This window comes from Micromys minutus (genome assembly GCF_963924665.1).
Source record: "Micromys minutus genome assembly, chromosome: 8".
Lineage (NCBI taxonomy): Eukaryota > Metazoa > Chordata > Mammalia > Rodentia > Muridae > Micromys > Micromys minutus.
Genome location: NC_137977.1, coordinates 46748687 through 46761900, shown reverse-complemented (window position 1 = coordinate 46761900; position 13214 = coordinate 46748687). Strand labels below are relative to the sequence as shown.

Sequence of the window (13214 nt, the reverse complement as noted above, 5' to 3'; positions counted from 1 at the left end):
AAGCTTGACTCATTATGTGTCATTATTATTGTCTCTTTGTTCTTTTCTGGGATTAATGCATACAGGGCATTGGCTTTGCGGCAATGTTCTTCAGGTGACAGGCACATATGTAAAATGGCAACTGTTTTCACGCTCTAATAAAGATTCCAACAAAGTCCTAGTAAGAAGAAAGGCATGCTATGTGGGAATGGCCTTGAGAGATATGTAACAACTAAAAAGGAGAGAGAGAATCAGGGCTTTGTGCCTCGGGGCTCAGCAGTTTCAAGGAACAGGGACGATCTTTACATTTACATTGGTTATCTGGTAAATTTGGGTCTTAGTATAGGGTCCAGATCTACAGCTTTATGAATAAGCAGCTTCCTGAGGATGGGCAAACTCAGCTCTGATCACCTCTTTTTCTTCCTGTCTCCCCAGGGTGTGGAATCTGGAGAGGAGCAGCTGTGTGCTGACTTGCCGGAGCTCGACCTCTCTCAGCTGGACACCAGTGACTTTGACTCAGCCACGTGCTTTGGGGAGCTGCAGTGGTGCCCGGAGACTTCAGAGACAGAGCCCAGCCAATACAGCCCTGATGACTCTGAGCTCTTCCAGGTGAGCCCTGACTCTCACTGATCCAACCCTGTATGATCTTCTCGGTTTCCCGATTTCTGTGCTTGTTCAAGCCAACATGTACCCACCTCTTGGGCTCCTGTTTCCCTCTCTGGATCTACACCAGGCTTAGGCCAGCTCTAGCTCCTGTGCCTGGCTTGTCTTGCCACCTCTGGAAAGTAGGGTCTGAAATGAACTGCCCCTTCTGTGCCTCACGGTGAAAGCTAGCTTTTCTGGTGGTCTGAGGATTCTATGTCCTCTGTGCCACATTATTTCTTCACCCCCTTTCCTGTGAGTCAGGTGTCATTATTTCTTGGTTTTATAAAAGAGAAAACTGGGCTTGGGGATTTAGCTCAGTGGTAGAGCCCTTGCCAAGTAAGTGCAAACAAAGCCCTGGGTTTGGTCCTCAGCTCCGGGAATAAATAAATAAATAAATAAATAAATAAATAAATGGGGAAACTGAGGCTTGGAGAAATTGGGCAAGTCACTTCTTCCATAGCTGAATTAAACTTAGACTCTGAGCCGGGCATCATGCTTCATGTTTGCAAATTCCAGTACCAGAGGTGCTGAGACAGGGAGATAGATGGCCATGAGTTTGAAGCCAGCCTGGGCTTTCTTCCATGGGTGAATTTTTATCTCAAAAGACAAAAACCAGGAGCTGGGGAAACGGACCAGCAGCTAAGAGGTTGCTGCCCTTCCAGAAGGCCAGAGTTTGGTTCTCAGCACCCACACTGTGACACCCTCTTCTGGCTTCTGCAGACAGCACACACATGCATGGTCACATTCACCTCAATAAATTATAAAGAAATGCAACTTAGCAACAACATCAGTAACACAAGTCCAGCCTGCTTCCTGAGCCATAACCTTGCAATGAGGCCTCCAGCAGAGTTTGTGGTACTGAGTATCTCTGTAGTCCTGGGTTTGTTTGCCTGTGTGTTCAGCCTCAGCAATTCTTTCTAGAGAGGGTACCCAGAGGTTCAACCAAACCAATGCCCAGAGCCATTCTGCAGAGTTTGCTCAGCTCCACTGGCTTGGGTGTCCATCCCTAGGCACATGATGGCTGCCATTCCTTTGAAGAAGGTCTCTTCAATAGAATAATAGCATGAAATATCTAGGGTGTTCTTCAGAATAAAGCAAGTTCTTCAGACCTTTGCTTATGTGCACTGGGGGGAGGTATACAGTGTATGGATGGCCACGGAGAAAAATAAAACTCCCCATGTTGAAGCTAGGTGATGGAGCCTTCAGACTTACTGATCTTTTCCCCAAATCACATTTCCCGTAGGGGCAGGTGCCTAGGCTAAGCGTGCCTCTGTGACATTCAGGTAGTGACAAAGTGCATGTCCTTTGTCACCAGAGAGTCCTGCAGATGGAGCTTGTCTGACCTTCCAGAGCAGTCGGCCAAGTTCCCTGTGTGTCAGGAGCTGAGGTCATCAGGAGACTCAGTCTGGAGGGAGATATCCCTAGATTAGCAAACCCATAAGCTGGCAGCCAGGACTGCCAGGGCACATGGCAGAGAATGCTTGCAGAGTAGTGTCAGGAAAAGCCTCTTGGATTTAGCTAAGCATGGGGGTGAGGTAGAAACTGACCCCGGAGCAGCCACTGGGAGCTTGTGGCACTGGGAAGGAAGTATGGCTGTTGGACATGTAGCCAGGGTCTCACCGCGGAGTCTTGTGCATCGTGGTAGAGAGTATGGGTCTTCCTTGAGACTGTTCTAACCTGTAAATTGCACATTATTATCTCGTTGTACAGTTGGTCAGAGAGTGGAAGAGACAGGCTCAAGGTCACACAGCTGAGAAGTGTCAGGGCAAATTCTCTGGCTTAGGAGCCCACAACCTGCACTACCATGTGGAACGCCTTTGCTGGTCCTATGAGACCTAGGCCCTGGCTCTGTCTGGGTCCATGCAGAATCTCTCTACCTCTGTGCTCCGTCTCTGTGTCTCTTTCTAACTCTCTCTGTTGTCTTTCATTGTCTCCTCTCTCTCTCTCTCTCTCTCTCTCTCTCTCTCTCTCTCTCTCTCTCTCTTCCTGTGGAGGCCAGAGGATAACCTCTGTGTCATTCCTCAGGCACCAGCCACTTTGCTTTTGCTTTTTGCCTGTGTTTGGTTTTGAGAAAGGGTCTCATCATGTAACCCCACAGAGGCCCATCGCCTCTGCCTTCTGAGTTCTAGCATCAAAGACACACACCTCTCCATCCAACACATCTTGCTTTCTGAGATAGACTCTGTTCCTGGCCCGGAATTCACCTGCCTCTCCTTCCCTAACCTTGGAATAACAAGATTATGCTACCTGTCTCGGTGTTGTTGTGGTGGTTTTGTTTAAGACGGTTTCTGAGCCTTAATCTCAGTCCCCTTGCTTGCAAGGCAACTGCTTAGCCAACTGTTTCACCAGCCCTTTTCATTAAAACAAACAAACAAACAAACAAAACAAAACCTACAGCAATGTTGTTCCCACCCTCTTAGGAGACAGTTTTTCAAAAACGCTTTCAGATTGCAGAGAGCTAATGGACAAGTGAGGCTGGGGTACCTCTGGAGTTCATTCCCAGGAGACTGGGCAGGTCCCCACCTTACTCCTCCAAGCTAGTACCTCAGAGACCTCTGGAGAAGTGGTCATTGCCTGAGTGATATGGGTTCAGCCCTCGGTGACCCTGCAGAGGCTCCCAGCCCAGTGAGCAGTTAGCCCTCACAGTGGGCCAAGCTCTTCTACCAGTCCCTCTCTGCAGCTGCCCTCGTCCCCAGACCAGACCATGACACAAGCATGCAGGCGCTGTACTAGTGATGATGTGTTTAGAGTCTGTTGTCGTCACTGTCGATGTGACATCCCTCTGTCCCTTCTTGAACTCTAGGGCTATGTCATTGTTGTTCAGGCTGTGTCTAGCATGGCAGCCAGCCCCCAATAAATAGTAATCACATTAACAGAGCCATGGGTTGCTCCCCCTGAGGCATTTGGTCACTTCTGCTCATGGGCGCTCATCTTCAGTCTATGCTCTCCCTGAGATGATGGTTGACTCATTCCTGAAGCCCCTGCATGTGGCAATGGTTCGATTAGTAAGTCAAAGGAGCTATCAAAGGTCAAACATGAGCTCTTCCAACACCTTGAGTGGAGAGGCCCAGGGCCCACTGGTTCTGATCCTCTTTCTGCTGTTAACTTAAGCAGTTTTCCTCTTGCCAGTGGGCACCATGGAGCATGGTGTCAGAGTCCTTTTCTGGCCATCTAATGACACCATTGCTACAGGACTTGCTATAGGAATAAGCCATAATTTTAAAGGTTGACAAAGTCTGGGGACATGGGCATTGCTTTCCATTATCTGAATGTTCCAACGTCTTTGGGCCAGGGTATGACAGGCACTTGTTGGATGGTCTAGGGTAAGCAAGTGTTTGGCTCTTTTGTGCTATGTGGCCTTGGCAAGCTCCCTTTTACAGGGCCTCAGTTTCCCCTGGTGAGGAATGAAGAAGGAGCATGGACTGTATCACTGTTTCTTGGTGTGTTGAGGATGGAGGAAGAAAGTTACCAGTCCTTACAGATGCTGGGAATTCACGGAGTCTCACAGAAGAAGGGCGTGCTGGGCCGTGGGTGACTTCCTGAGTGTCTCCAGACTCATGGAGACCTCTTGGACAGGCAAGGATCTCTGTCTGTGTGTTCTTCGGGCTCCCCTTCATGCACTTCAGTCCCCCAATGCAGTATTTCATTAATGTTCCTCCAAGGCTCCTTTTCCTCTAGCTTGAGATGAGCCCCGGGAAGGCTGGAGGCGGGGCAAGTCTATTAATATCCCTTTCTCAGCTGATTAACTCGCCATTAATTTTCACTCCATTTCTAAGCTGAGCCGGGAACAAGCTAATGGGCCCAGGCAGGATAAGGTGGCTAGCTCCAGTGATATCCAAAGGCGCCTACAGGGCAGCCAGGAAGCCTGGAAAGAGCCACGGCAGTGTGTGGGTAAGGTGGTCCTTCTCTCAGCCTCACCCAGCCATCCCAGAACTAGGCTGCTTAGGGAGAGAGGGCGAGGAGCCGGTCTTTTGTTAGTCAGCGTTGGTTACATCCAGCCTCAACGTGGTCTCTGTCATTTGGTGCTCATCCCCACCCAGGCCTGTGCTCTGTAAGTTAGGGTTCTCTCATCCTTGGCCCTGCCCTGGCTTGCTGTGTGGCTTTGGTAGGTCTTTGTTCTGAGGCTTCGGCCCACCTGTGGAAAGAAAGTCAGGTAGGCTTCCCAAGGAACACCAGCTGTGACTGGCGGAGGCTGTTGCCTAGAGCTGTGTGTCACCGGGACTCTGGGATGAAGTCATCCATGCTGCAGGTGAGCTGGAACACACATGCAGCTTGTTTGACACCTCTGGCCACTGGATGACCCTGAAAGCCCTTACAGCTCTATGTGATCATTTATGGCACCCTGGGAATTCTCATTCCGCCCAGCACGGATGACATCATTCTCAGTGACTTCTCTAGAACCCGAGAAACTGAAGTTGGCCAGTCTCCCTTTTGCCCCTCATCTTTGTTCATCTTTGTTTGCTTCCCACACCCAGGCTTGGAACGAGGGGCGGTCCTGTTGCTGTGTTCTCCCCGTGTGTAGCAGGTTCGGTGGAAGGAACCACCTTGTCCAAGGCTACTCTGGTAGTAGCAGAGCTTTGTGTGGCCATCCCTCAAATATCACTGGGTCCCCAGTCCCAGGATCTTAAAACCCATCAAATCCAGGAAGTTGTTCTAGAAATGGAGCACAGCAAGTCTTGCCTGGGAACCGGGGAGTCTTGCAGGTGGGACAGCTGTCCTCAGTGCTTTCTAGATCCACAGTCCACAAAGCCCTGGCTCAGACCCACTAACAACTTCTTCTGACTTTTTTTTTTTTTTATTCTTAGCTCTGTTCTAAAAATTACAAACACGTTTATTCTCCTCTCCCCGAGTCCCCAATTGAGTTACTCAGCTGCTGCTCTGACTATAAGGTTGCAGCCTGGAACAGATTTAGTGCAGCCAGAGGGCCAGCACGAGATGTGTATTTCAGATGAACTTCCTGAAGAAAGGAAGAACAGCTGGACCTGGGATGGGAAAGCGTGCCTCGGAAGGGACCATGTGATAGCTTGAGCTTCTGCCAACAGAGACCCAGGGACTCAGGGTGATTGACCGGGGTGCTTGGCCTCATCTAGAAGCAGTTTGTTCTATGCTCCCAACCTACAGCTTGGGGGCCTGAGGGGCTAGGTGCCTCAGGGGTTTCAGATAGTGGAGAAGCAGAGCCTTGTTTTTTTTGCACATAGGCATGTGGTCCAAGCCCTGGCTCTGCCTGATTCTTTCTGGGTGATCAGTTTTCTCTACAAAATGGAGATTAGAACCATGTTCCCCTCACAGTGGCAGTGTGTGAGCTCCGGGGTACTATTGACCTCTTCCCAGTCCCCTCAAGACCAAGGTTTTCACCCTGGGTGTCCCTTTGGCTGGAGCCTTGTTTTCTTAGTCCTTTGCTTGGCTACTGACATTTAAAAATCAGCCGCTGGGGCTGGAGTGCTGGCTCAGCAGTTAAGAGCACTGACTGCTCTTCCCAAGGTCCTGAGTTCAATTCCCAGCAACCACTTGGTGGCTCACAACCATCTGTCATGAGATCTGATGCCCTCTTCTGGTGTGTCTAAAGATAGCTACAGTGTACTCATATATGAAATAAATAAATTCTATCTATCTATCAATCTATCTATCTATCTATCTAACTATCTAACTAACTAACTAACTAACTAACTATATAACTTTTAAGAAATCAGCCACTGGCCACTCTAGACAGCCTGCAATCTTGTTCGTTTTTCTATTCCATGATCCTCTGTCTCCCCCAAATCTCTCTCAAGCTCAGAGATGCACTCTTGTTCTCTTGTCTAGCTCTACTCTTCACAAAGGGTCAAGCTCCAGGAGGGCAGGGAATATGGTGGTCTTGGTATGCTGAATGGCTAGTATCCAACATGAAGCCAGATGCAGTACAGCCTGTGATGGGAAGAGAAGAAGGGAAGTGGGGTGGGGACTGGTCTTCATCATTGTCTCTGAAATGGTTGTAGCATAGTAAGTACAGCATAGCAAGTAATAAGCAGTTGCGTTGTGTCTGGCACTATTCTCTAAGCACCTTGTCTGCCGTTGCTCAACAAGAACTCCTTGGTGTGGGTCCTATCTGTTATCCCATCTGGCAAGAGAGGACTAACTTGCCCTTAAGAACCCACAGTTGGTAAGTGTGGTCTTTGTGAGTCAACAGCTCCAGAGCCCAAGTTCCTAACTATAGCACCCACTACCTCTCGCCAAGGCAGCAAAGAGAACAAATCTTAGGATCCAATGGGAAGACCAAGATGTTTTTTATTGTTCTATTTATGACTGCCCCATTGAGCCCTGGGATATCCAGTCTCTACCCTGTGTGGGCCTCAAGGTTCAAGGGGTTGGGACCCTGCCACTGATGATGGAGAGTAGCTTGAGTCTTTGAAGAGGCAAGTGTCTTTAAATAGGCTACCTTCTGCCCAGGTCACAGCCAAGGACTGAGACTTCAGGCAAGGCCCTTCCCATGGCCTGCTTATCAAATTCTTTGGTTCTTGGAGTTGATAACCTGTTTACTGGATATGGCAGAAATATGGAAGAGATTTCTTGGGCTAAGGGGCTGGTAGTTGTGATTCATGGGGGTAGGTAGCTAGGTCCCCCACAGTGACTAACCCTCTCCTTTCCCCCAGATTGACAGTGAGAATGAAGCTCTCTTGGCTGCACTTACCAAGACCCTGGATGACATCCCCGAAGATGATGTGGGGCTGGCTGCCTTTCCAGGACTGGATGAAGGCGACACACCAACCTGCACCGCAGCTTCACCTGCTCCCTTATCTGAGCCCCCCAGCCCCGCCCTGGAGAGACTTCTGTCCCCAGTGTCTGAAGCGGATGAGCTTTCACTGGTGAGGGCTGTGGCCTGGGGCTAATGTCAGATTGTAGACTATAGACCAGCGAGGGCTGAGCTGTCAGTTCATGCTCAGTCAGGGCCCTGAGCATCAGGACATAGTTTCTGCAGAGAGCCTGGGGTGCAAGGCCACCCTGGACCTTATCCTTCTGGCCTGGACCATGGCATTAGACTTCATTCTATTTCTCTCTTGAACCTTAAAACCACACACAAACATTTTCACAAAGATAACACACGTAGGATAAAAAGCCCAAGCTAGAATCGGAAACATGGGCAGTTAAAAGCAAAACCTTCCAAACCCTTTCACAATTGCCTTCTTCTTCCCCAGAGGTAACCATGGTTACTGATCTGATACATGACTTTCTTCTTCACCTTTTTTTTTTAACTACGAAAACAACAGAGCCTGCATTATAGCCTATTTCGGCACCTAGCTTCCTCACTGAGCTGTGTGTGTCCTGGAAACTCTTCAGGTCAGTGTGTGGAATTCTGTCTCCTTATTGGCTGTGTAGGACTTCCGGGTAAGGATGTCTCATCATTTACCCACTCCCCTTCTGATGGACATCCATTGTCACCTGCCTCATTGTTACACACAGCCATTGGTTGCCCCAAGTAAATAAATAGATCCACATTCTAGAAATGGAATTTCTAGATCTATGGATGCATAACTTAGTAGCTCCTTCTAGGTTATACTTCAAAAATTAGACCAGAATTCACACTAACATGTACACGTTACATGTATGAGTGTGTGTAGAGTCTGTGAAGAAGCGAGAGAAAAAGATATCAGCTCTGACTGCCCTTATAGGAGTCCGGACCTCTCAAGTTTCCAAAGACATGTGCTCTGGGCTCTAGCTGAGGATACCAAAGCCCAGGTACATGGGGTCAACTTGGTGCTACTGCCAAAGGTTCATTCCTTTCTTTGGAGCTTTGGAGCTTCTGGAGGTTTCGAAGCTGGTCAGAGTTGGGAGGGCTCTTAGATCCTGGAAAGGCCCTCGGTGAGCATTGTGTTCTGCTCTGGGGGAAACAAAGGCCTAGGGCATGAGTCTCATAAGTTGGTACAGCAACCAAGTTAGACTCCGTGTGTACTGATTTGTGTACTAGGACCCAATGGCTTCTCTTCTGCTGCCTTTGAGGTCCTGGAGCATTGAGGGAACATTTACCAAGTGTCTATGTTCAGTCTCATAATGTGGCTCCCTCCTGTGGGGTCCTGAATTCTTCCAGACTGGAAGAGGCCTCTTAGATTTGAACCCCAGCTCTTCTTTGTGAGAGCTTATGGGTCTTTAGCACATATACCTTCTCTTAGTTTCTCTATGACTCAGCTTTCTGATTCGTGGGAGTAATAGAGCCTGCGACCAAAGGCTGTTGAGAGGATTACAGTAGGTAATACCCAGGGAGCATTTAGAATATTGCCTAGCATACATGCCCACTTAGGACGCTCTGGCTGACTCAGCCCTGACAAGGCCATCTGTAGTAAGAATTCTCAGTGCTCTTTCTGCACCAGGCTGCGGCAGGAGACCTTGTCAAGGGAAAGAGCAGCCCCTGCTGGTCAAACACTGTCTTAGTCCCGAGCCTTTGGTTCTGCCTGCACTGAGTGTTCTCCACCCCCACCCCAACACTGTGTTGGTTTATGGGCAATAGGACTCAATGGCAAGTCTTCCCAGCGTATTGATAGTTCTAGAGGGGCCCAGAGAAAGCATGCAGACTGTAGGCCTTGCCTTGGATCCCGGAGGGCTGGTTTTGGAAGACCTGTGGACCTCCACAAGTCTGTACAAATTCTGAGGTCATCAGTGCATGTTGAACTCTCAGAGGTGGTTTTGTTTTTTGTTTTGTTTGCTTAAGTCTCAGATCCAGTGATTTTGGGGGGGGGGTTGTTGTTGTTATTTTGTGTGTGTGAGTGAGTGTGTGTGTGTGTGTGTGTGTGTGTGTGTGTGTGTGTGCCCCCATCCTGTGTCAGTGCAGAGAAGGAAATAGGTTGTTCAGGGTGTGGCCTGCAATAGGGCTGAGGGAGGCTTGAACCAGATCTCTTCCCTCTAGTCCAGGATCCAAAGTCACAAGGTGGTGTGTGTGTGTGTGCGTGTGTGTGTGTGTGTGTGTGTGTGTGTGTGTGTGTATGTGGTCTAAATAAGGTGTCAGGGGTAATCAGTTACTCAGAGTGTCGGGTGTGGCCTTTTTTCTAGCTGAGCCTTTGGTGCTCTCTGATGAGGTGTTGGGAAGGCACGTTCCCCAGGAAACACTCCGTGCCATAGAACAATCCCAGGGCACCTCTCACCTTGTTCTCACCTTGGCTTAGGTGGAGCCTGAAGATATTTTTCTTCAGTCTCTCTGCTCTCAGGGTAGATGAACTGCGCACCTGCCAGCAGGGATCTGAAGCTGGGGAGCTCTGACAATCTTTAAAGTTATCTGAGGGCTGCGGGTAGCTCAATGGGTAAAATACTTGCTTGTCTGGAACATTATGAAGCCTATAAAACTGGGCGTGGAGGCACATGCCTGAACTCTCCGGCCCTTGAGAGGGAGAGACAGGAAGGTCAGGCATTCAAATCATCCCTGATTACATACTTTGAGGATAGCCTGGGCTACATACGACCCAAGCCCTCTAACCTCCCACACACACACAAAGAAATAGCTGAAGAAAAGACAAACTAAAGGTTAGCATTCTTGTATGCAAACAGCTGAGTGGATTGGAGGTATAGCATGTACCTCGTATGTATTCTTGTATGATTATATATTCTTATGATTAAAGCCCACCACGTGAAGGCTCACAAGAAAATAGTGGCAGCTGCATCTGGGAAGGAGAAAGGACCTTGAGAAGGAAGGAAACTTGGTGTTTGTATTTGTTTGTTTTGGTTTTGGTTTTTTTCTAGACGGGGTTTCTGTGTCACAGCCCTGGCTGTCCCGCTCTGCATACCAGGCTGGCCTTGAACTCACAGAGATCTTCCTGTCTCTTGAGTGCTGGGATTAAAGGCATGTACCACCACTGCCTGGCCAGGAGACTTTTAATTGTCTACCTTCTAGAATTTCACGCACACACACACCCATGTGTGAGTTAACATTTGTGAGTACTCTGCACTTAATTAAAGAAATACATTCTTAAATGTCATGGACAAATGGCAAGTCAGCTGGATCCCACATCGAGTATCGTAGGGTACATCCATGTATGTATACACATGCATCTATTACAGGCATGGGGAGTTGACTGACTCTGTTCTAACAGGAGGCTGAGCAAGCATCACCCAGACCTGTTCCCTTGGGTCACTGACTGTGCTAACAATGAGGTGATAGTATTTGGGAGTTTGGTAGGCAGCGATCTGTTTTCTGGCCAGGGCTTGGTCAGCCGGCATGTGGTGCCCTTGTGTCTCTGAGTGTGCCTGGCCCTAGTCTTTTCCCCTCTGCCTCTTCCCAGCTGCAGAAGCTCCTCCTGGCCACATCCTCCCCAACAGCAAGCTCTGACGCTCTGAAGGACGGGGCCACCTGGTCCCAGACCAGTCTCAGTTCCAGAAGTCAGCGGCCTTGTGTCAAGGTATTTCTACAAATGCCCAGAAGTGACCTGAGCCCCCAGGTGGCTGTCAGCTGTGGTCAAGAGTGGCAGATTCAGTCTACATCAGTCTCTCTCTGTGTCCTCAACAGCGCTAGCTGAGCCAGAGTCCTAGGCACTGCTCCTTGAAACCAGCATAGTTTGAGACTCTAAAAAGAACTCTGTGTTTTCTCACACTTGAGTGTTTTGAGCTGTGAGATATTGACACAGATCTTGACATATATTAGAGCAGAGTAGGAAGGTGTGGCCTCCCTTGGGGCTTATGATCTTATTGGGGGAACAGATGGAAACATCTGGCTGTGGAGGCTACAGTCCAGATCTTACTAGGGTTTCAGAATTTCTGAGGACCCTCTGGCTACTTTAGAACCTTGCACACAAAAGGTGACACTCATATCTGTCCTGGCCCTATTTTTTGGTAGGTCAGAGAAAGCTTTGGTAGATATCTAGAAGGGTCTACAATATGGAAGCCCTGTAGAAGTCTGGCTAACTCTTCCTTTCTCACCAAATCAGTTTGTCAGGTGCCAACCCTGCTGGGGTCTAGGGATGCAGTGAAGGAACAGGCCATTCCCACAAACCTAGAGAAAGATGCTGGATCTTCTGGCTACCAGAGCAGGCAGAGGGAGAAGTATGTGCCTCTCCCTGCTCACTCTGGCATGTTTCCTTCTCCAGGTGGATGGTACCCAGGACAAGAAGACCCCCATGCTCCGGTCTCAGAGCCGGCCTTGTACAGAACTGCATAAGCACCTCACTTCGGTGCTGCCCTGCCCCAGAGTGAAAGCCTGCTCCCCAACTCCCCACCCAGGTCCTCAGTTCCTCTCCAAGGAGGATGAGGAGCTGGGGGAGGACTGCCCAAGCCCCTGGCCAACTCCAGCCTCTCCCCAAGACTCCCTAGCACAGGACACAGCCAGCCCCAACAGTGCCCAGGCTCCCCAGGAGGATGTGAGGGCCATGGTACAGCTCATTCGCTACATGCATACCTACTGCCTGCCTCAGAGGAAGCTGCCCCAACGGGCCCCAGAACCAATCCCCCAGTCCTGCAGCAGCCCCTCCAGGCAGGTCCCACCCCGATCCCGGCATCCCCCCAAAGCCTTCTGGACTGAGTTCTCCATCCTAAGGGAACTTCTGGCCCAAGATATTCTCTGTGATGTTAGCAAGCCCTACCGCCTGGCCATCCCTGTCTATGCTTCCCTCACACCGCAGTCCAGGTCCAGGCCTTCCAAAGACAGTCAGGCCTCCCCTACCCACTCTGCCGTTGCCGAAGAGGTGAGAATCACCGCTTCCCCCAAAAGCACCGGACCTAGACCCAGCCTGCGTCCTCTGAGGCTGGAGGTGAAACGGGATGTCAACAAGCCTACAAGGCAAAAGCAGGAGGAAGATGAGGAGGAGGAAGAGGAAGAAGAAGAGGAAGAAGAAAAAGAGGAGGAGGAAGAGGAGTGGGGCAGGAAGAGACCAGGTCGTGGCCTGCCGTGGACCAAACTAGGGCGGAAGATGGACAGTTCAGTGTGCCCTGTGCGGCGCTCCAGGAGACTGAATCCAGAGCTGGGCCCCTGGCTGACATTCACTGACGAGCCCCTAGGTGCTCTCCCTTCAATGTGCCTGGCTACAGAGACCCACAACCTGGAGGAGGACCTGGGCAGCCTCACAGACAGTAGTCAAGGCCGGCAGCTTCCCCAGGGATCCCAGATCCCCGCGCTGGAAAGCCCCTGTGAGAGTGGGTGCGGGGACACGGATGAAGATCCAAGCTGCCCACAGCCCCCTTCCAGAGGTAGTCTGTGGTCCACCAGAGAGGGTGGGGTGGGCATAGAATCCCCACTGGGATCTGGGAGCACTTCCTTCAAGCAGTCAGTCTGTGTGTGGGATGAAGTTGGATCTGTTGTCCACTGTCCTTTCTGTACAATGGGCATTTTGGCAGACCTTCAGGAAAACATCTGGTCATCTTCAAGATTTTCATTGTGTATATCAAAGCCTAACAAACAAGGAACAAGAGGCCTTACCCATGCTTGGATAAGGGAAAGGGGTCGTAAAAACAATAAAGCTAGGTGGTAAACGGTACTTAGGAGGCAGAGACTGGGGAGGATAGAATTTGAAGGCAGCCTGGGCTATGTATGTAGACCTGTTTCAAATAAAATAACCAACAGAGACTGAGGCCCAAGGCTCAGAGCTATGTAGTGAAGGACCTGTCACCAGAATCATCTAGAATCACAGCTTGGGCTTGGA

General features: G+C 49.9%; 1 protein-coding gene across 1 annotated transcript in view; it reads left to right on the top strand.

Moving 5' to 3' along the window:
- Window positions 1-13214, top strand: part of PPARGC1B (PPARG coactivator 1 beta) — a 101507-nt gene that overhangs the window by 74195 nt on the left and 14098 nt on the right. The window contains exons 2-5 of the mRNA XM_080920184.1: window positions 415-588; window positions 7254-7466; window positions 10866-10982; window positions 11667-12762. Coding sequence (XP_080776310.1) covers window positions 415-588; window positions 7254-7466; window positions 10866-10982; window positions 11667-12762 — 1600 coding nt within the window. The remainder of the gene's footprint in view (window positions 1-414; window positions 589-7253; window positions 7467-10865; window positions 10983-11666; window positions 12763-13214) is intronic.